The 23821-nt window shown below is 39.1% G+C and overlaps 1 protein-coding gene across 1 annotated transcript; it reads right to left on the reverse strand.

The window, feature by feature from the left end:
* Positions 1 to 12986: 12986 nt before the first annotated feature.
* LOC140656365 (ovomucoid-like) lies at positions 12987 to 18099 on the reverse strand. Its single transcript, XM_072871994.1, has 4 exons — positions 18036 to 18099; positions 15877 to 15896; positions 13557 to 13684; positions 12987 to 13032 (listed from the first exon to the last, which is right to left on the reverse strand). The coding sequence occupies exons 1-4, from the start codon at positions 18097 to 18099 to the stop codon at positions 12987 to 12989; spliced, it is 258 nt and encodes an 85-aa protein (XP_072728095.1).
* Between the last annotated feature and the right edge of the window lie 5722 nt (positions 18100 to 23821).

Below are 23821 nucleotides of genomic sequence, written 5' to 3' on the forward strand. Positions count from 1 at the left end.
ATTATACCCTAACCCACAGTTCTGTATGAACTGGGAGATGACAGTGATACAGAAGCTTTAGCCTGGCCCCAAGTCCTGCTAGTTGCCTTTGCCAAAGTGTATTTACAGCATTTTGTGGGTGTGTATTTAAGCCATATTTTAATCAATGCATTTGGATTGATCCCAGTAGAAATCACAGTTTACTAAACATCTTGTAGGCACATTTCATGCAAGCCCCAAGGAATTGATTAACAAGCTCATTTATTACCGAGCAGACTATTTGAGGTTTATTTTTTGTGAAGGCCAACATGCAAAGAGTCAGTTATTGGTTTAATGATCATCCCAGAATAATCCACAATGCTCTGTGGTAAAATATGAAGTAACAAAATAAATTTTTAGTTTGACTTTGGAGAACAAGCAGAGCAAGTCACAGAGAAGCTATTAGGAAAACCCACATGTACAGAATGCATTGAGACTATCTCTTTTGAAGGATCATAGAGCAAATGCATCCAGTAGCATTCACATTTAGTCTGACATTACTTGTATTTACTCCCACTGTGAAATGGCTTCAGGAAATGTTCCTGTTTAGCTTTTCCTCTTGCATATTAGAAGCAATTCTCATGACTACAAAAATCAAATAACTGCTCTGTCCAAGTCTTGTTTCTCTTCATCCCCCAGCTAACTTCTCACATCATCACTGCTACCTACAGCAAACACAGCAGGAACATCTATTGGCTAATACATCATACAATCTACCCACAGCCTGACACATTACATTCCTGTAAGATTCTTTCAGTACAGAAAAAAAAGCAGGAGAAAGCAGCATATAGCAGGAAAAGAACGACCCACTGACAGGAACACATGCAGGATAGACTGAATTTAAGTTGGGTTGCTGAGTGAGAAGAACTGGTGCCACTAATGTCATTGCTGAGCATAGGACAGTTGGTAAGAGCTGTGCAAAACAGGGACAGACCCTCTTCTTGGCAACCAGTGTGGATTTTAGACATGTCAACAGCAGCATTCAAAAAATTTAGACCCCAAAATATGGGGAAAGTAGGCAAGTGAGGCCGCCTCTGAAAAGAAAACAAGAAAAGGGAAACAGTAGTTCATTCAATAACAGGATTTAAGTCTAGCAATGCTTGTTCCTGCCCACCCCCCCACCCCCCAAAGGCAGGGGGCGTGCATTTAGTGGCAATAGGAGAAGATTGCAAAAAGGACACAAGGGGGACTAAACTGAATTAAGGAATTTGGGCAGGGCAGTTTAACTGTCATTTAAACCTGTGTATAAGCAGTCCAAGTATATGAACAGTTAGGTGGTTACAAGATAGACAGCAGAAACCAAAACCACCTTCTTTTTGGTTTCTTAACAGAAACCCAGTAACTTATCACATAGATCAGTTATACACAGGTCTTTGAACATAGTTTGATGGTTCTATTTCTCTCTCCACTGCTACATATGAGAAAGTTTAGTTTGGGGCATTTGAGGATATTTAAACTAAAACCCAAAACCAAACAATTAAAATTTAGAGATGCTGAGCCATCAGTAAAAATACTGTTCTGGTCTTGATAAAATTTGAAATGAAATAGCACACTGCATTACATATAGTACACTACTGAGAAGTTTACAAAGTTAAGAGGCTGTTGTTTCTTAAACTAATATTAGAGCATTGGCTTTGCTTCCTTTTATCCAGAGTGTTGAGACCTCTCATTTAGAGCTGGTGGAAGCTATTTGGACATACATACTACAAATTTATATTTTAGGGATGTTTCAAAATTTTATTTCTGTAACATAAGTATTATTGAATCAAAAATAAAAGACTTGAGGGAATTAATACATTGCTTTATGCCTTAAAGAAAAAAAAAGTCTACAACCCACAGTACTTACCAGTTTCCCAAATACATGTTTCTAAACTTTAATCTTCTGAGACAGTAAATACTCTCCATCTCAACTGATGACAAAATTAAGCACTAGCTACATATGAAGTGCTAGCAAAAATTCATCAACATTTCAAAACTTAAAACTTCTAAGGGAACAACTTATTAAATACCCATCTAGCTCCAAACAGAAACTTCAAGCTGAAAAAAAATCTTCTAAACTCAACACATTTACTATAGCTATAACTCCTCATTAACAGTTTATGTATTGCTTTTCTTGTATCTGCTCCTACCCTATCAACACAATTCTTAGAAAATATCTTAACATACCCCAACATATCACTATTTTCTTCCAAGAAGAGTCTTTCTCTCCATATTTATAAGAAATCGGTACCTAATGTGTCTCACCTGCATCACTGAGTCAGCAGTTAGTATTTTGCTCCTCTCTCCACAGCTGATACCTGATAAAAGTGAATCAAAGGGATTCTGACATACAGGGTTCCTCTTACATATCAGTAGTGTTTTCACCAAGGTTTAAATATCTAGCTTCACAATTTTGTGTTTTCTGCACATAGAAATATTCTCTTTTAACAAGGTTAAACTTTGAAAGAATGACTTCTATTCTCTGATATGCACATGCCCCTCTTTACCCTGAAAAAGCTCAAGAACATTTTATAAAAACTTTGGGATTAGCATAGCACTGATATTGTAAAAATATTTACTTCTTATTGCTAATACTTGCTGTTGTCTGCCTGTTTCATTGAAATTCCACCATACTGTCTGTATCCATACCTGGATGTTACAACTCTTATCTGCACTGGCCATGTGTTTGGCCATGACACATAATTTAAATATAGAGGATTCTGGGATTACATGTATTTTCCCTTTAGGGAAGGTGGTCTCAGCTTGGATAATTATATACCTGTTTGCAATAGTATAAAGTTACAAGATCCATAGTGCTCTTGGCAGTCATGGAGATTTACAAAGTCATGAAATCAGTTCTCACAAATTTTTTAATTATGGAAGGATTTATGGAAAAAATGATGCATGCATTTGTAAAACAGATTTGGTGCTGTGAACTTGAAGTAAGTTCATTCACAGGAGAAAGTACCTCTCTAGTGGCAGTACTGGAGGTCCTCATTCAAGAATTGGACCCTTGGCACTTGACCAAGAATAGGCACTTGGACCCTTCTAAATTATATTTACAGTTTCATAAATGGGAAGTCCATCTGCTGCCAAGGTGTTTTGGTTGCACTGAGTGGAACTGTCTCGTCTTCCCTGACTATAAGCCACCCAGGGCTGTCTTCTGTTGACCTGGCTGATGGAAGCTGTTGTGATTTCCTCCAGCAAGAAAGAGACTGCTCAGGTGCCCAGGGAGCACATTCAGAATTGTCATGTAACATGCTTTGGTTGCTTGAAAACATGGAGGCATTGCTCAGAAATTCAAATAAACTACTGTCTGTTTAATTACACACAAGTGGCAAGGGGTATCAGTTTGTGTCAGTTTGTGGGAGGATTACGGGGAAGCCCTGTGTGGCAGAATGTGCCAGTGGCATCAAGAGGTGCGGTCTGCTGACAGTCACCAAATGCACCTCTCCACCCCTTTAAGAGGGTGCGGAGTCTGTTAAACCACAGGCCTAAGAGGCTGTGCTGCAAGTCAGAATTCAAAAATAAAAACAGCTTCCAGAAATACAATAAATTCTTAATAAGGTATATAACAAAAAATCAAATAGTATAGCATCTCAGTGTCTGCACTCTTCCCTCAGGCAGGCATGGGGTGAAAAGCAGTAGGTATAGGGGTGATATTCTGTGATTTCACAGATTTACAAAGGGCACAAAGGAGACTTCGTCCTCCCTTGAGCTTCTGATTTTTTTTCCTGCTCAGAAAGGAAAGCTATGATAAGCATCGGACTCAGAAGGGAGCTATAGTTAAATGTATATTTGGAGTTGGGAGGTGGAAAGAAATTTGCAGCCTTCTGCTTCAGGTTAGGTAGGGTTAGGATTGGGGTAGGGAACTGAGGGCCTTCAAAGCTGGAATTAAACTGGGGTCCTGCTCATTGTGGGAGACGGGTGAGGGCTGGGGCCACGATGAGCTATAATGCAATGCTTGTTGGGAACGGGGAGGGAACTCCCTTGTTTTGTCATTCCCCTGTTCAGAAGGGTGTGAGTCCTTACCTTTCAAAATCCTCAAGCTCTCCTGTAAAGTTGCACTGAAATGTAGTCTATGGAAATAATGGCAGCTTCAGTCCTTGCAATGATGGGCTTGTCCACTGCAGGAGTGGAAACCAGACATGAGAGTGGATACAGCACCAGAAACAAATCCGTCCTTCTTTTGTTATGCTCTGTGTCATGTGAAATCATCTTCTTTCCAGCTGTGCTCAGAAAGGGTAGAGGTGTGCTGGTGGGAGGCCAGCAGCTGCAGATCTGCTGTGCTTCTCCCAGGAGATGGCACCTCAGTGGTGTGGATGGGAGAACAGCCTTCCCCATGCCCACATTCTTCTACCTTCAGGTGCTGCTTCTGGGAGGTCTGAAGGAACATGGTCATAGCTTGGCCACATAAACCTTTGCGACATACTTCTCTGTCAAGGGGGGCTGCTGTTCCCCTTTGGGATGAGATACTAGAGCTGTCATGCTTGTAGCTGATGCATTCTGGTTTCCTGCTGTATCTGAGAATATCTAGGCCTAACAGGGGAAAGCTTCATAATTAGTGATCCCTGTGGCCATCTTGTGCTGGAATTTTAAAGTCACATTAAGAAGAGAAAGAAATTTTTTTAGATCTTTTCAGTTTTTCAGATTTTAAATGTGTATATCTATGTGTTTGCTTGTGTCTCAATAGTTTAACACACCTCATGTCCTGCAGAATTGGAAAAATATCCTTTTATAGACAGTTGATAAGTTAATTCCTGTAACTCACAGTGTATGTAACTTGCATACAAAGCTTTGCACTACTAGAAATTGTCCAAACTGTCAAAGAATTTATATTCTGTAATATAAAAGTTGAAAATCTTGTCACATGCTTATGAGTTGTCCAAGGACAGATAGATGCACAGTTTGGATTACTATTTGAATTTGATCATGCCTCCTTCTGAGTGATTTCTGAGGAAGATTGTTACTGCCCCAGTTTCCCGATTCCTCAAGGAACTGAATCCCAGAACCCAACTGTTATCAGACTTTAGTTGTTTTGATTATGGTCTATTTATCTTCTGCAAAACAGAGAGGAAATTTTGCTTCTGTAATGATTTTTGCAAGGAAATCTGTAATATTTGAAACTGAGAAAAGGGGAAAAGAGCAGCCAAAAATCTATATATGGAATTTGTTCAGGCATCAGTCCAAAAACCCAAACGTCATCAGGTACATTAGCACAAGTAGGGATGGTAAGTTTGAATGATGTTCTCTGAAGAATATCAGATTTCATTTTATTTCAATTCACTTTAGTATTAGTCTATTTTGTTTTACATTGATGATTGCCTCAGTTAAATTAGAAAAAAAAAGTGAGACGATTAGAGTTGTCATAATGATAGATGAAGTATGAAAGCCTAAACAGAACAGAAGAAAACTTGAGGTAATGAGCTCCATGCGACAGAGAATGGTTGGAATAGCCTTTTTGGGCAAGATTCCTAGACAAGTCTGTCTGCCTCACATTTCTTGATGATCATCATGACTTTTTGTGTTGTTTTGTTTTTCATGACAGATACATATTTTTCTCCACATGGCTTGTTAAACTCAGAAGAGGACCCTCTCTCTCTTGTAAGTGAATATGTGGAATCCTATAACCGTTTTTTCTTTAAAAAAAAAAAATCTGTATTTTCTCAGTCACCAGTTTCTTTTCCTGCTCCTTGATTAATACACTATATGTGTGTTGATTGTTGCGCATTACTGAAATACATAGCTTTTGTACTCTGATGTTGTGCATTGTAATTTTTAAAGCTTTGGGGAGAGAGGGCAACATATCTGTTTAAACAGAACATGTGGGAGTCTGCATGTTTTGTGCAAAAGTAATGGGATAGCATTCCGATCTCCTTTACTGTTAAAGGTGTCAAATCTGGTAGGAATTTTTTTTTTTCCTATCTTTTTCTAAGCTTACAATGCTAATGTGATCAGTCTTAATTTAGCACCATATCCTGGTTGTTTATCCATTCCCTTAGCTCAAGACTTGCTTTTAATCCTCTCCCATCTATTTTTTTATATTGGAGCCAGCTGAAGAATGCTCAGCTGGCTCCAATACAAAAGAAATTCTAGAGAGATTGCCATGAAAATGCAAATTCAATAAAAACTTAAACTTTTAAGATGTCTCCTTCTTGACACATGGCTGAAATAAAGAGTGCTAAGTGTTGAGAACTTCACTGGTGTTTTGGTGGTGACATTTTTCTTTACCAGTTCTCTCTGCAGCCACAAGTTACAGAGTCTTATGGAGTAAGATCTTATGATCTTCAGACCAAATAGTTGAAAATGTCTTCTGCTTATGTTCTCTAAGTTGTGACACTGAGGGCCTGGTTTTTTTCCAAATACTTAGTATTATTAGAAGATGCAGAAACACCAAATAATGTAGTAACTGGAAACACTCAACAAGCATGAGATAACCTTTGAGCTATTTAGTGTAAAGAGCCTGAGCAGTATCACACTGGTTTTAGAGCAGGGTTAGAATGCAGCTCTCCAGGCTGACTAGACACTGATATACCATAATGAAGCCAGTCAAATATGAATTATATTCTATTATACTTCACCAGTCAGTCACCTGGTATTATCTTCAATCCAGAGACATGGGATTCTGGTCTGATCTAAAGAATGATTTATGCAATAGCAACTGTAGAGCACAGCTGGCAATTTTTCATGTTGCCCTTGATATCTTTAAGAAGGTAATTGCTAGTGTAGGAGTCAGGAGGCCTGGATGTTGGTTCTGTCTCGCCCATACATCTCTGATATACAAGAGGCTTTGATTGAAGTGGCTACGTTCCTTCTCAACAGTTTGCTTTCCAGGTCAATCTCTGAGGTCTTAGGGGCAGGGTCCATCTCTTCTATTGAGCACATAGAGGACCTAGCACCAGTGCTCTTCATCTGCTGCACTTACGTGCTAGAACGACAGTAACAACAATATCAGAAAATGACAGTAACAACAATATCAGAAAATACAGTGCGGGATTTATGGACAAGTGAAGTAGCTTTATTATATAGCACTGGCATTTTCTTTTTCGGGAATCCAACCCATCTGATTTTCGGGCCTGTATTTCATTACCTCTTGTCATAGAAGTGAAAAAGAAAATGTCTTTAAGACCTTACTGTGAAAGCCCTTCCTTCTCCACCACATATAAATAGATAGATCAATGATATATGAGTACCTTTTCAGTGCAGAGTTTTGAAAACTCTAATCCTCAATGAGTGCAAGGACATCTGTTCTATTTTTCCATTCAATGCCAATATCTGGCTACCTCTATTTTATTTTCTAGCAAACAGGATCTGAACTTGTTTCATCAGCTTACTCAAGCTACGTACATTTTTCCTTCCCCATATTTCTATGTCGTTGCTCCATCACACAAACTTGACTGTCCAGATTATCTGGCTGCTTCAGCATTTTCTTCAGGTGTCATTTACAGCAATTTGCAAATCATGTTCTTTGCTCTGGTATGTGGCAAAAGCTGGTATGCTTCTCAGCGTTATCTGCAGCTATGGGCCAGCACGTGATGCTAGCAGGGCTCATAAAAAGCCCAAGCACTCCATGTTGGAGAGTATTGCTCTTCAGCTGCTCTCATCTACCATTTCATGTCAGAAATTGTCAGAAATTAATTAGAGTCACAGGGGTCTGTGGTAGATGCAGGGGTCTGTGGTGGACTATTTTAAACCTCTAACTTACAGGGCTCTGAGTCAGCCTTGTGGATGTGCATTGGCTGCATAGGAAACGTAGTGTCTTAAGTTTAGTCCACAAACACAGTCACTTAAGTATCTCAAGGTACTAAAGCAGATGGTGTGAATATCCACTTAGGCTATAACAAGCCAAGCTAGAAGGCAGAAAATATCCCCAAATTATCTGCTGGATTTTTGGACATCATGATGAAACATCAGAGTTTGGCTTTGTTTTCTCAATTTGATCTTTGTTTTCTCATTTTGATCTTTGTCAGTCAAGACACATTCAGGGCAAGTTGACCTGTTGTGAGACTTTTTTTAGGTACACTGTCCAGAGCCACAAGCCTTTGAGCTATGAGAAGCTTTTACGATATTACCTTGCTCATTTGCATTCCTACTGCCTAATTGCTGGGACCTAGTTTCCAGATAAAGAGAATTTGTGATAGTGGTGGCTTTAGTCTGTGTCCTAGGAAAGACAGAATAATTTTCTGCCAATGTCCTCCATTAATTCCTCTCACTCAATACTAAGAGAATTAGGTTCCTTACCTTTCTCAGCTTATCTCTTTTAACAGGAAACAACTCTAGCTGATGAGCAGTAACATTTCATACTGGCAGATTTTTTGCTTCCACTGATTTATCTTTAGTTTCAGTACCAGCCTACATTCTCATGCTTTATACATGTCCTAATCCAAAACATAATAGTCAGAGCCATCTGACTAGCCTCTTTCACCAGTCCATGCACACAGCCCTTAAGTCTTGCTGGTCTTGTGCCAGAGGTCATGAGCACTTGTGGCTCTAACCAACAGTTTCTTATTACCTTAGCACAGATTTACAATTTATGTCTTTACCAGCAACATGTCTAATTAATGCTGGAGGTACTAATGTGAGCAGTCTAGCTAAAGAAGAAAGAAAAAATGCACTGCAAGTACCTGGATAGTCTGGTGACCCAATGGAGGATTTTTATTGCATTGCTTTTCTAGTCAGATGTCTTACTTGCAACTTCAAGGCATGGCAACTTCACTAGACTCTCAAAAATGTTTAGAAAATTCAATCGTATGGTTCCCTATCTTTGGCCAGAGAAAAATGAAAAAAACCTCTGTCATCAGTATTTTCATAATATATGCCACCATTCTAGTGTTCTCCATCATTTATTCATAGAAGTTCACGCTGGGTTGAAAGAGAGTGGGAAGATAACCATATAAACCCCTAAAAAAGTCCACATGACTTTGTTTGTGTTAGAATTACAAGGAATTCCAGCCTTTTTATTTCATAGAGATGTTAAAAAGATGCCATCTGCACCTAGCCCTTTATTAGTGTTTCAGCCTCCAGGATTCTTGAGTACATGGCTTAGCTGAACACATGGAGTCTTCTCCACTAAGCAATCATGGGAAGAGAAAGAAAGAAAGCAGTATGGTCAATGTGTGTTTCACTACAGATTTTTTTAGCTAACAGATGCATCCTTAGGAGTTGACAAAGATTATATTGCTCTGGTTCGTGCACTAAAGTAAGCCTGAGGGGATAACGAGAGGGAATGGACAAGTGCTCTCCAGCTTCCTGGTTTAAAATCTTCCCTGAGCTTTTTTCTCCTGAAAGTTTCCTCTCATTTTTCCTAAGATTTGTAGTATTTGTTACATTTCACCTTTAGCTTCCCTTATGGTGATAATGTATTTTACCTTCCATAAAAAATAATCCTTTTTCACTTGAATTCCATTGCTTCTCAGCATTTGATATATTAATGTCCATTATTGTCTAATAATCCTTTTTCACTTGAATTCCATTGCTTCTCAGCATTTGATATATTAATGTCCATTATTGTCTATCTCCCTTCTGTATTCCCTTTCCCTTTTAGGCATCAAGGTGGGGGCTAATGGAGAGGAAGAGATGAACAAAATTCAAGAGATCTTATGGGATGTTACACTCTAGTGTAAACACAACTGTATGGGTTGATCTCTGTTTGGTAGATTCCTGTATCACATTAAAACATTGTCCATTGGTTCTGCTTGATATTCACCCATCTGCCCATGGTGCTGTCACTGCCACCATCTGAAAATGCTTGAACATGCCAAGTTTCATCATCCAAGAAGGAAGGTCTGCTTCCCAAAGCAACCATGAGTGTAAATCACATTTGAAAATGTGTCATTCTGATAACTTGCTTCAGCAGTGGGGACAGTGTAATGAAAAAAATTATTTTAAACATATCCATGAGAACATAGTTCATAGGAACATAAACTTCCCACAATCAGAAAATATTAATGACGGAGGGACTAAATGAGAAATATTTGTGATAGAAACCTGCTTACTGTCCGTTGAGGCTCTCTTTTTTAACTATGAAGTGAACATTTGGTTTCATGGAAATGGCCTTTATTAACTAAGGCTGTATTAACAAAGTGCAAAGATGAAGAATGTAAATGTGACATGTTCTGCCAGCTTTTCTGGAATAACATCAATAAGTTGGCATTGTAGGGAACTATAGCTTGCTCTTAATGAACTGTGCTTTTTCTGTTTCATGAAGAACATGGCCCCTGAAGATGAGCCCCTCCACCACTTCTGCCCACCTACACCACACATAAAGTCTGATTTTTTTGAGAGAAATACACCAAGTAGGAACACAGTCTGGGAGGTACCATGAGGAGAGTGACCACACTCCTCACTCTAGGAGCTTTATGTTCCTCATACACTTGTGTGATCCAGCATTCAGAGCAGTAGTCCGTCCTTTGACACATGAAGGTGCTAATTAATCCTGACTTCAGTTACAAAGAGAAGGGGGCTGTGGTCTATGCAGAAACTCTTCATCCATCTTCACTAGTCTCAATGTTTAGGTTTCAAATTTTATCCTGGCACTTGGCTAAGACTGTTGTTCTAAACTGATAATCTCAATAGAACATCAAAGTGAGTATCTTCTTCTTATGCATCACCTAGAAAATAACATGCCCATTTTCTCCCTTCTGAAAGATGAGAGTTAAAGCCAAGGTCACAGGTAGCCTCCCATCAGTTTCAGCGGCCTTTGAATGATCCGGAGTGTTGAGTAGGTTTTTAATGTACTAAGAGCACTACTGTCCCTTAGAAGGGAGTCTGAAGCCTCCCACAGTGGAGAATAAACACCACTTCATCCCAAAAACAGTCCCTAGGCTCCTGTTTTGCTACCTGTGGTTTCATGGGACACACCAGTGACTGGGAACAGCATATAATAATGTTAAGAAATCCATCTGGGCAAGATTTACATAACATTTGGTAGCTACTGCTATTTTGCCCAAAATGCAATGCATTAGGGAACTGTACAGTCAGGAAAAAGAAGTCCCTTGTTAAATACACTCATTATTTAGTATTATTTGACATAGGAATGCAGAATATTTACTTTTTATGGTGTTTGCTTAGTTGGAAAATAGCACTCCATTTACATACTTAATCTAGCATTTCATTAAACCTCAATTTTTCCTTTCATTTTTTGTTGTTTTCAGCTTTATTGTTCTTCCAGATGTTCCAGATGTACTGAGTGTAATAGGCAATTAGTGTAAAAATAGTTCAGCCAGTTCACATTATAAATCAAACTAGAGACTAGGGTTACATCAATGTGTACTAGCAAATTAAACAGAACTTCTCTCATCTAGAGGCCAGCTAGTTGAGTCTAGTCACATCTCTGCTATGAAATTATTTTAGCTTCCAAAACAGGGTGTCTTCACCCAGTTTCCTATTTGGGAATGGTCCCTAGCCTCCTAAGATGTGCCTGAGAACTGTTGGGAAGAATTTTGATCCAAAACAGGATAATGCCAGGGCCATGCTAACAATTTCGAAGTAAAGATGATGGAGTTCCAGTGCTCTGTGTGTCCTGGCACTGTTTAAGTCCTTGGTAAAGAAGTAGCCTGTGAAAGACTCTCTCTTTGGTTGTTAATCAGCATCACGTAAAGTCCAACAGCCTCTTTTCCTGTACAGGGTATGAGGGTGATGTTCTCAGCTCTGCCAGGAGAAAGAGCACATACTAACACCGTGGACCAACAAATCCTCTTGGTCCTTCAGTTGCAGAATGCAGTCTGCCTGATGCTACAGTGAGATTCAGCCAGCAGTGGAATGGCTAGGCTTTTTGGTGTCTTGCCTTCAAAGGCAAGGACATGAGCTTCCTTCTTCATTTTCCATTATTTTGAAGTATGAGTCTTACTCCAGCCCAACTAGAGTACCAGACAGAAATGATCAGAAATGATACCCATCTTCCAGTTTCAAAGTTTTCTTCATGTGTAAGCCCAGTAAAGTCAGTCATTCATAAGTTTTAATCCTGGGAAAATGTATTCCTTTGACTGACTATTCAAGTGTAAAAGACATAAACTGGCTTAATAATGAAGATAATAAGGATGTAAGAGCAGAACAGAAATTTCTTCAGGTCTGAAAGCAGCCAATTTATCAGAAGTGAACAGAGTCATTAATGATCACATTTAAATGACAGGATTTAACAGAAGCACTGCTACAAAGCTTATACAGTCTTACAGTTTACCAGATTTGTTTCATTTGAAGGAAAAAAAGAGCCAGGTTGTAGGGTAAATTCCAGTAACATGAGGCCATCTAGTGTATATTACCAGTGTTACAACTTTTGGCTTCCAGGCTATGGTTTTTTTTACCTCTGGCCCTAGCTCCTGCTCTGTGATTATTTTCTGTAAGTTGGGAAATACCTCATTTATGAATAATGGATGCAATCAACTTACTCTCTAGAAAGGTAACCATGGACAAAAAAAGAGTCAACGTTTATTTTAATAAACATGCAAACTAAGTAGCTAAACAACATACATGAATCAGAATTGTACGAAGTTAGAAGAAAAACAAGCATTTAAAATTTAGCTACAAAACTGGAAGAATCAAAACACTGCCTAGGAATCCTGAAGCCTTTGAAAAGAAGTATCTGCAAAAGTTTCTGGGTAAATGAAGGAAAACACTTAACCAACAAGGAAAGCAGAGGCAGTGCCTACACTGACTTGTGTCCACTAAAATCAGGTGGCATTGTTAGAAGATTTGAACTTTAACCGTGGAGACAAATATATAATGAAGGGCTCATGTGAAAACCAATTTGCTACAGAAACAGGAATGCTCCTGAGAATCCCAAGGAAATGCTTTGCAGGGAGGACAGAAGTGTCAATCCCAACACTCAGGAGCAGAAAGAAGCAGCAAATGACAGTGCACAACTGAAAAGCCTACTTTGTGCTTTGTTCACCATCATCAGAACAGGCAGGATGAATGAAATTAAATTAAGAGATTGTGATAAGGCAGTGTAAAGCTGTTCTCAGCACTCTTCTCTGTCACGCAGAATTCATTCAGCATGCCCCTGCTTGCTTCATATGTAAGGCACCTCTACTTCTCCTGCAAAGGAAAGGGAGGACATAGACATTGCAGACAGTAAGCTTAGCAGTATAAACTAAAATCCCTCTGACGTCCTCAGCCAACAACTTGCTAACGGACACTATGAACATTTGTAGCAGACAAGAAGGCACTGATCTGTAAACAATTTTATTTTAAAAATTATGTGTTTTATCTATAAAAAGCAAGATATTTCCAGTACCACTTTTGAATTCTTACATGACCTGATTTGGGTCCAGGTGCCTTGTTAGCCCTGTGTTGCTCATTGGACTCTTCTCTTTACTGTCTGATTTCTACAGTTTTTGCTAGAATAGGAAGTTGCTCACACAAATATTAAGGTCATTTGTTTAGCTCAGTTGGACCTTATTGGTGGAAGAAACAATTAGTCTATAAAGATTAAGCAAAGAAGCAGAGGAGTAGCGACCCTGAAAAAAATGATAGCACTTAGGTGGAATGGAAATACCAGATAACTCAGCTAATCTCAGATTTTGGCTTATTCAGGTGTAATCATGTAGTATTGTACTTACAGGACTGCTTTGCAGAAAGAACATTTGTTGTTATATGTTTTCCCGTCAGAGCCACAAAAAGGTTCATAGAGTTTTTCACAGTAAATAGGTCTTCCTCTCTCTGACCTCTTGTATTCACTGCAGTCTACCTGCAAATAAATTATCAGTTTTCTATGAATCCATCTTTCTCACATTCTCCATTCACCTACAGAAATAATGAATATATGAAATTTTTGGACAAGCTTGTCAGTGCTCTAGAGCAGCAGAGTCAATGGGGCTCCACCATCTATATTAGCTGAGCCTAAGCCTCAAAAAAGAAATGTTCCTTCTGACACAGATGTGTGACTACACATCACAGAGATGTGATACTACCCATCTCAGGTACTGAGCAGCTTCAGGGACTTCACTGTCTGTCTGAATAAGAATACAGTCACTGGAAAAAATACAGCCCGGTTTCCATCTACAGAGAAGTTGAGGCTTAATGTTTTTTTTTCTACGTGATTGCAATTGTTAGTAAATTCAGGTGAGATGATTAGTTCTCAAGGATGTGAAGGGTTTCTGTCTCTTTATTGCACAAGTATCAGCTCTTGATGCTTTTTACACTGGTGAAAGGATCTGCCCAGGCAGAATTAAGTAAAGTCCTATTTAAGTATTAACTTGAAAAGAAATTGTTGAAAGGCCCTCATCTAATAGTGGGACTGTATTCATTACAGACTTATATATGAAAATGGGAGTACAAACTAATAAAAGAAATGACTGAAAGTGCTTCTGTCCAGGTTTTGGAGCTCAATCTTGTCCTGTCAAGTGAATGTCATTCCTGGTATTTGACCAGCAAGAAGTTCTTTTTACAGTGCACATATTCTATTTAATGTGCTATTTGTTATCCTCAAAAGTCTAGGGTTTGCTTGCCTAGGAAATCACCTGTCATTACAGGGGCTGTTGTAACTAAAATTGGTTCAGGTCTTTTTGCTGCTAGTCTAGTGACAATTTGAAGCATATTAGTCTTTGAGGGGACACTATGACTGGAGCTTTTATTTTCTGAAGATCTAGCCAAAATATGTATTATAAATGTATATATTTAAAACAGAACCCAGCCTTGCTGTTCTCTTGTTATGGCCTGATTTTTTTCCCCTTCATTCCATCTCTTAGTGAAGGACAGGAGTATTACTTCAGCCAAACCCTGGAATTTATTACAGGTTATATGATTGGGTTTATGCTAGTCATTGCCTGGGGTCTGCAGGTGGGTGAAGTGAGGAGCTGTGTGTGGTTAGCCACTTCAGCCGCCCAACCCCTGTGCCATGGCTGCAGCACAGACTGAGAGGTCTCCACTGGCAAACAGAGTCATTAGCCAGTCACTCTTTTGAGTATTATGGGCTTAAATCCAGTGTCCCATTAAAAAAAAAAAAGCATATGGGATGTTAGTTTACCTAGGTTTTTCCTTCATTTGGTCCTTTCCTGCTCCTCCAAAGCCCTGGCTGCTCACACATTTCAGACTCTGGTTGGAAAGCAGGAGGCAGCACACCTAGCCCCAACTGCCAAAGCACGTCAGAGACCTGACAATAGCTGACAGGTTTCCACAACATAACCCAGCAGAGGCAGTGGCATGGGAGGGAATCTCTGTAGCTTGTAACTTATAATTTTAAAACTGGTCAACCACCAACTCATGAGTGGCAAGGGCCAGCTAGTAAAAAAATCTAGAAACCGGATGAATTTGCCCCATATACATATGTGTGACAGCTGGTAAAATGGGGAAGATACTTAGTTTGGTGTGGAGAGTGGAACAGGCTCTTCCTGGAAAAGTATGTATGTCTTGGTGTAGTTTTAGGCATCAGAGGCTTTATATGTTGTGCTAGTATGGGACCAGCTCTGTGTGTGTGTGTGAACTTCCACTCCCTGCCACTCTCCGCTGAACTCCCAAAGGGCTTGTCTCTGCTCATCTGAGTAAGGAATTTCATTGCTTGGTGTCTCATTTCTTTCAGCGGTTGACCCCAGGACGGACACTCCAGCATAGTCAGAAAGAAATTAAAATCTCTAAATACATGATTTAGGATCCAAAAGTCACCAAGAAAGCCTTATAGTGTCATCACCAGATAAATATTTAAAAAGCCTTGATTTCTCTGACTTAAAATTTGGCCTTGCCTGATTTCTTGCCCAGACTGCATTACATGTAAAAACATCTGTAAGTTGTCAGGGCAACTGTATGGAAACCACATATCTCATTTCTCTCTGAAATACTTTGGCAGCATTTAATTAATGTTTAATATGGGGTTTTTACCTCATGGACCTCATGTTGTTACAAACTATATATTTTTATCTGGAAATAAAGGAGAAAATTACTCACCTCATTCTCTTTGGCAGCATCTGCAATATAAACACAATCACAAAAGATAAAATAAAAAACACTGTTGAACATTCAGTTTGCAACTGGGTTGGTTTCATTAGTACCAGCCCTTCCAGCAACACCAAGTCTTTTACCTCCTTGAAAGTAAATACTGACATAGTTTTTCAGTGTTTAATAAGATAAAGGTGTCAGGACCTATTAAACAAGTAGACCTTGTTGTATTGTTTACCTTAGCAATCTGTGTCAGCAACTAGAACAGCCTTTGTTGTTGGAGGCAATTTCCCCTTTTCACCAGAGAAAGACTGAAGACCCAGGAGTCAATATTATGTTCAATGGGCAGTCTGTTTAGGATGAACTAGTTGTTGACCATGTCTGGGTTTTACTTCCCAAGTTTATAAAAAAAAATTGTATGTGGCTGTAGGCAAATCACACAGTCCTTTTATAGTTTGATTTTCTGTCAATAATGAGGATAATATCCTCATTAAAATATAATACTAAATATATATAATGATGATTATGCAATTTGGATCATAATACCACTTTTAAAAGTGTTTTCCCTTGCCAGTCGATACGGATTCTAAACTATTTGGCAGAAGCATTGGCTCCTATTTTGTATACACATGGCATCTAATATAATGGAGCCCTGTTCTCAGGTGAGGCTTCAAAAAGCTTCTTCAAAACAATGATAATTACGCCTCCCAGAAAGTAATCAGGTAACATTGGCATGTCTCCATTATGGTGATACATTTGTTACTGTCTTTAGGAATGTATTTTGTTATTCTCCTGTCCTGTAATTGTCATTCTGTGGCTTCCAAGGGATAAAAGTTATCAGGCAGAGGCTTCTGTACAGAAGGAACAGGAAGAAAATGCATTATGATCTAAAAGGCAATACAGCTCTAGCACTTGTCTTTCTGACTAAATGTAGCTTTTTTTGATCTTTAAAGCCATTAAGCTTTCCACTGAAACTTCTTTTCATGGAGCTGCTTACATCTTCTCATCAAATAAAGTTGTCCAAGGTAAAGAAAACTAGCATAAATAACGTTCCATGTCAAGTTTCAGTCTATGTTACCAGAAGTTTGACTGAATTTTCGTTATTCTGGAATTGGATCAGATTTAACACACTTCCACAAAAACAGTAAGATGTTATTTTTTCCTCTGGTAACCTTTTAGTATCCACTATGTATGTGGGAGTGAATGCAAAAAAGATGTGGCTCAAAAAGTATTGATCCATAAAGTTTTAATGCAGACGAGATAAACTAGAAAGGCCAAGGAAGGGATTTGCTGGAATTCTTATGAAAGCAATATTTATTTATTTATCTGCAGTTAATGAAACACTGTTTGAAAGAACAGTTTCCATCAAAAGCATGCCATTTAATTGAAATTGACATTTTTCATAAGAATTTTGATTTTGAGACAATTTTCAAAGCAAACCTTTCAGAGCTATTAAAAATGGAAACAGAGTATTTTGTTTCAGAATTTTGGTTTTGTTTTAACATTTTCATTGTTTTGTTTCTTTAACATTCATAATGCTATTGAACTGCTATACTACTAGCAGAGAAGATTTGGACTCTCCTCTTTCAGTTATTCTAAATGTACTTATTTTTCTATATCTTACTTTTTTATTGCAAGTTTTTGTTTCAAAAAAAATTACCAAGTGAAGGCTCAAGAAATTCCTCCCAGCTCCCTATTTTACCATAGAGCAACCTGCGCCTCAAAGCGCTCTCCAGCCTGGCAAACTAACATCATAAAGAGGTTATTCACAGCCATATTATATGGCCCATGCATAATCAACTGTCTCCTCCTTGCTCAGTTTGGCAGGAGAAGGACCTCATCAGCTCCAAGCTCCCTGCTCAGATGGAAGAAAAAATAAGTAGGTAAAAACCTGCTTTAGTTCTGAGGCTTTACAGTTCACTTTTTAGTTACAATGCAGAATGCAGTTCTGATTCGCACCACCATCAAGGAATAGGTTTCATCTACTCAAGTTGGCAGCTGTAAAGCTGGTGCAATATTGCTTGCTAAATAGTGCACAAGCATAAAATCTCACTTGCTTTCTGCCATCCAAGTCCAGCAACCATTGCTTACTATCCCAGTAGACTGAGAAGCTTGCAGTGTTTCAACATTAGAACTATAATATAGCAGAAGTAGAAAAGGTTACTTACTTGCTAAGCAAAGAACTGCCAGGGTGAGGAGCACAAAGGCGCCTGTTAGCTTCATGGCAGACATGGGTTCTTGACCTGTTTCACAGCCAATCTGTGCTCTAAGTATTCTGGTACACTTAGCTTAAATGTGTATTCTGTGAGAGCAGATACGTATTTATACCCACGCGCAAAGAGCAGGAACCCTGATGATGAAATCCCCCCTGTAGAGAAGGTAATTAGAAGAAGGTGTTGCCCATGGGTAGTGTCAGTAAGAATGTCTTCTGTACAACATGAAGGTCATAAGTACAGGGCAAAGGTGAGCATCACAGCATGGATTGTGTTGATAAAGGAGATGTATCGTACTTTGGCTAATCCTCTTGCCTAATTAACTGTTCCATCTCCATTAGCGAGTTCAAGGAGTGACTCAGTAAGGTGGTGACTTATTGCTGTTCTGTTATTGCCATATTGACCCTTAGAGCTGAACATAATTCCCAGGGAAAAAGATAATTCTTACTGGGTGCATTCCAAAAGATTCATACCAGTAGAGCTGAAATGCTTAATTCCTGTTCTCTTGAAGTTTTGGAGACCCTTGTCACTAGCTGTGGATAGAGGCGATGCTGGTTAGTATGGCCATGCGCTGAGCCCTTTCAGACTGCTCTGTGGCAGTAGTTGCTGCTTAGAAAAGTGTATGTTTCACATGAATACCCTCACCTTCACACACAACCCAGAAGATCCCCCAGTCTTTCAGTGTTCTTCTGCCTTTAAAGTTCCACCAGTTTAGAGATCAGAAACAATGCTTTGTGGCAGAAGGAGCAAAGATACCACATTGCACTGCCTAGCAAAGATAAGTGATGAATTCACAACCATTGTGCATCCTGCTGAGTTACTGCCTAGTTTGCTGTTATGGAGATATGGAGAAGATCCCTCTGCCTGCCCATCTTCTCCTTTGTTGCTATTTCCAGCACAATAGGTATCATATCATGTGGGATTCTTTAAACAAATCAAACATACTAGTGTGTTAGTGACTTAATCAATAGGCATAATTTTCTGGATTTTGTAATACAGACCAGGGGTAGAGTCACAATGGGGAACTCAGACCTGAGTCTTCATTTTCATAAAGTTAAAAGTAATGTGGAGATTTGAGCCTATAGTTTTGTCTGAATCCAACCTTTCAGAAGCGCCTTCTCTTCAGCGATTTGCAATGTAGATGTGCAAATTGTCTCCATATGAAAGATCCCTGCACACCATTACAATTCACAGTATTTCAGTGATCACCTTCCCTAGATTGCAAGATAGCCTGGGGATTTTTCCCCATGCAGGAGTTAGGGTCATATATGCTAATTTCAGTAAGACAGGGACTGAAAGTTCTTGCGGAAAAGTATGCAATAGGTCAAGTAGACTTTGGGCCCCACTAACTCATGTCCCACAGAGGGACTGAAAGTTCTTACAGAAAAGGTTTTAATAGGTCAAGTAGACTAGGGCCCCACTAACTCATCCCAAGAGGGATACGGATCATCTTGTCTTTAAAGAATGTAGGCAAACAATAAATGGTTAATTTCTTATCATTTAATGGGACAAAAAACATAGATGCCATCAAATTCCAGTTCCAGGATAAGTAAAGAGCTGGTTTGAGGTGGAGGCCTGTAGATTTTTTTTTTAAATGCCCTTACTTCACTGATTTAATTTTAAATTTTTCTTTGTTCTTAACTTAGACATCTGTGCATATTCCTGTGAGGTAGAGATCACAGAAGACAGGCTGTGATTTAAATTGGGGTTGGTCTGGATTCTGCTGCTTTGGGATGTCAGTGAAGTTTTTGTTCTGGAAAGCTCAAAACTTTTCTCAAGAGCCTGTCATAGAGCATGTATAAACTCATGGAGAATATTCAGGACATGTTTGTTGGTTGATGGACAATTACCAACATTAGGTAACAAGAGCAAAACCCAAAACAACCCAGAAGGTACTCCTAGTCTGAATAGTTTTGAGCAAACAAGACTCTTGAGGATATCTTGAAACTACAAAACTGCAGCTTGACAGAACACGCAGGTTCCTTGACACCGGTATGAGGAAATCTGCCACTTTGGTTACACTCTCTTGCCTAATATGGTGCTACGGAGTGTGCTATCTGATGCAACTTCAGTATCTATCTCATTCCTCTAGCAGAAGAATATAAACATCTGTTTGCAGTCTTCTGACTTGATGTAAGAAGATTTTCTGAGGACTAGCGTAGAAAGGAAGAGAGGACTTTTGGAGGTTGGAGGGGGCTAATGAGGGAGGCAGATTTTCGATCAGATTTTTCTTAGCGTTTGAAAATTACCTTGCTATTGAAAGGATTCTTCATGCTTATTCTATGCCCCATAGCAGGAAAGCCATGGGGTGAACGTTTTCTTTCTGGTAATGTTTAGGTGTTTTGATTAGTGCTTTTGAATCAAATTAAGATTCATTTTCTGAGCAGTGGACCTTAAGCTTTGTAGGGCTTGCCCAGACCACTCAGATAGGAAGGATACACTTCTGTTGAGAAGCTGTGACATATTGTAGGGTGTACAAATAGCAGCTCACATACAAGCAGGGCACAACAGGGGGCCAACCAAAGTTCTGGAGATTTTTGTGTTTTGAAATATCAAAGCTGTCTTGAAGCTTTGAGGAGAAAAATGTCATACACAGAAAGCAACAGTCTGTTTCACCTTCTGCAGTGAGGTAATACTCATATGCAAAATCTCAAAATGAAATTTGGTAAAAAGTAATGCCACAAAGCATTTATTGCAACTCCAGTTTAAAAGGATACCGAAGTATCTCAGCATCTATATGCCTAGCTTTAAGAATGGGCAGAATTCACATTAGCCAACTGGAGAAAATAGTCACTGTTTGACTGAAAAAGTGCTTCATCTGAGCTGTCTTCATCTGAGGTGTCTTTCTCTCCAAACTTGCAGAGGCTTGTTGTTTGCCCTGATAGTCTTCAACCTGTCATCCTCAGGTAAGCCAAATGTTCATCTAGGTCGGAGTGCTGTCTTCGAGAACATTCAGTGGCAGATTGAGAGAAGAATAGAGCAGTTCTTCTCTTGGTGGGCAAGTTGAACAAGTCAATGGTTTGCCCCTATAGTGAACAAGTCCAACTCTGCATACTGGGCTGTATTAGTAAGAATGTAATTACCAAGTCAAAAAAATTGTTTCTCCCTGTTCAGCACTTCTGAAGCTGCATCTGGAGTTCTGTGTACAGTTCTGGGCTCCCCAGCACAAGACAGACACTGAAATACTGGAGCAAATCCAGTGAAGGACCACCAAGATGTTTAGAGGGATGAAGCACATGTCATACTAGGAAAAACTGAGAGAAGTGGTTTGTTCAGTTTAAAGAAACAAGGCAAAGTCTTATTATTGTCTTCAGCTACTTTATAGAGGCGTACAGAGAAGACAAGAGCCAGACCCTTCTCGGAGGTGCACACTGAAAGGAAGAAAGACAATAGTGCAAATTGCAGCAAGAGAAATTCCAATTAGATGTGAGGAAAACAAATTTCACAATGAGAGTAGTCAAGCATTGGAACAGGTTGCCCAGAGAGATTATGGAAACTCCATCCTTGGAGATATTAAAAAATTCATGTGTTCTAAACTGGCCATGGGGCCACTGGTGGTGGGGCGGGGATGTGGGGAACCAGGCGACCCCCATGGTCTCTTCCAACCTGAACTGATTCTGTGATTCTCATAGGTGAATGTTAACTATTGCTGGCAGTCAGCTGCTTAGGGACTTTGTGGCATATTATGTTTGTGCTTACAAATTAACATTTCTAGATTTGACAAAGCAGACATGGACAATAGAGTAGTTGGATTAATTTTAGCTACTCAAAAAAAATGTTGTTTGTTGGAAAACAAGTGTTCAGATCTGTTTAGTAATAGCTGCTTCCCAGAGTTGGATAAGAAGACCTCTTTACCATACCTAAAACTAATTCTGAAATTCATGGTAAATACTCGCTTTGGATTGAAAAATTGTGAATGAAATTTTGGCCTCATCAGCAAACTTGTACTGGTTTCTATTGAGCTGGGAGGTACTGTTTGAATACATGTGTGTTAATTGTGGGCCTCTGATAATTTTCTACTTTTATCATTGTATCTTGTCTTTTCCCAACTTCTTACCTCTCCAAGTTGTTATTTTGAAGACGAAAAAGTAATTACTTGGTGAACAAATGTTTATTCATTTTAATGTGTCTGTTATATCTGATAAAATATTAGTGCATCTTTTTCCTAGAGTGAGAGCATTTGTCACAATTATTGATATATTGCTTTTATTTTTGGAGCCCCAAATGGAGCACAAATATGATGCCAAATATGCTGCTGCAGCATGTCATTAGTTAAGTGCCTGCTTTATTCTGCATGGGAGGATGTTATCTGGCTGCATTCCAGAAAGCATTGACGTGCAGTAGCTTGTTTCCATTCGTATGATTGAGTGCCTCACATTGAGGACATCAACAGTGCTGAAAAAACGGCATATGGAATAGCTAAAAAACATTCTCACACACCAGGTATACCTGGAAAGAATGTACAAGCCAAGATAGGTATTGATACGGTCACAAGTGGGAATTCAGACCTCTTAGTGATTCCAGTGCATGTTTATATGCAACCCAGTACACAGGCTCCTTCAATTTTATTGTGTGTGGGTGGTTAGGGTTGTCCACCCATGTGCAATTAATGTATCAGTCTTTCAAGTCTTGCTCAATGGAAGATTTGAGAACCAAGTGATGCATTTCTTAAGGCATCAAACTGTGCCAAAACATTTGCGTATTTGCCTGAAGGAAGGCGAGTTTCCCATTTTCCACACCTTAAGAAAGATCAAAGGAGCCTTTCCTTAAAATTGCAGGTATCAAGCTGGGACAGCTCCCAGCTGAAGATTTCATATGTTATTTTAGAAAGTAGAAAAAAAACCAAAACCAACACCATGACTCTCTGATCTTTATTCTTTTTCTTTGTATCTTCTGATCTCTTTAAGATAAATTACAAGGCTGTGATACGTACTATTGTGCAACTAGCTTGTGAATCCTTTGAGTTACTTAGTGTCATACCACTGACGTTTCTAAATGACTTGATTCTTCACAGATATATGCAAAACAGGCATTAACATCTTAACACTTAGCACTGAATTGGACAGTGAGCATTAAATAGGACTTATTTTAAATTGCCTTCTATTTTGTATTTTAAGGTGTTTAGCACTTTGAAGTTCTGTCACACTGAAGTAAGTCAAACTGAAGTATTTGAGGAAAGGTTTCTTTTAAGGTTTTTTCATGTCTCAGAACAAGGTTAGAGGACATACATTGGTTTTGCCTCTATTAAAAATATTATAACTTTTATAAAAGATAAGCTACAACTTATGAAGAATTGGGAAAGGATGAAGGTCAACATGGAAGGAGGGGTGGATGAAGCATTTGGACCTGAAATCTAATAGGTGTTCTCTCTTTTTTTTTTTTCCTTTTGCAAGCCTTTTTTTTTTCTTTTTGCTGTTAGCAAGTGCCTGCTTACCCAGCTCTAATGGCTGAAGCACTTAGAGGATAGCAAGCTCCTACTGCAACGTATTCGTGCCTCATTAATACACCAACTATTTGTAAAGCATTCTTTAAGATGAGAAGCACCCACAAAAAGCCCTGGAGGGAATTAGTCAGTCTCTGTTCAGTGCAGATTTAGGGAGGTGTGGTAGGCAAAACCTAAAGCCACACATTGAATAATGAGTATGAATAGAAAGCTGGAGGAACTACCCCTTCCCACAGAATGGTGAGTCACTGAGTAAGACAAGGGTCCAGTAGAAGACCTGTTATGTGTCTATATGATT

This window comes from Ciconia boyciana, chromosome 9 (genome assembly GCF_034638445.1).
Source record: "Ciconia boyciana chromosome 9, ASM3463844v1, whole genome shotgun sequence".
Taxonomy (NCBI): Eukaryota; Metazoa; Chordata; class Aves; order Ciconiiformes; family Ciconiidae; genus Ciconia; species Ciconia boyciana.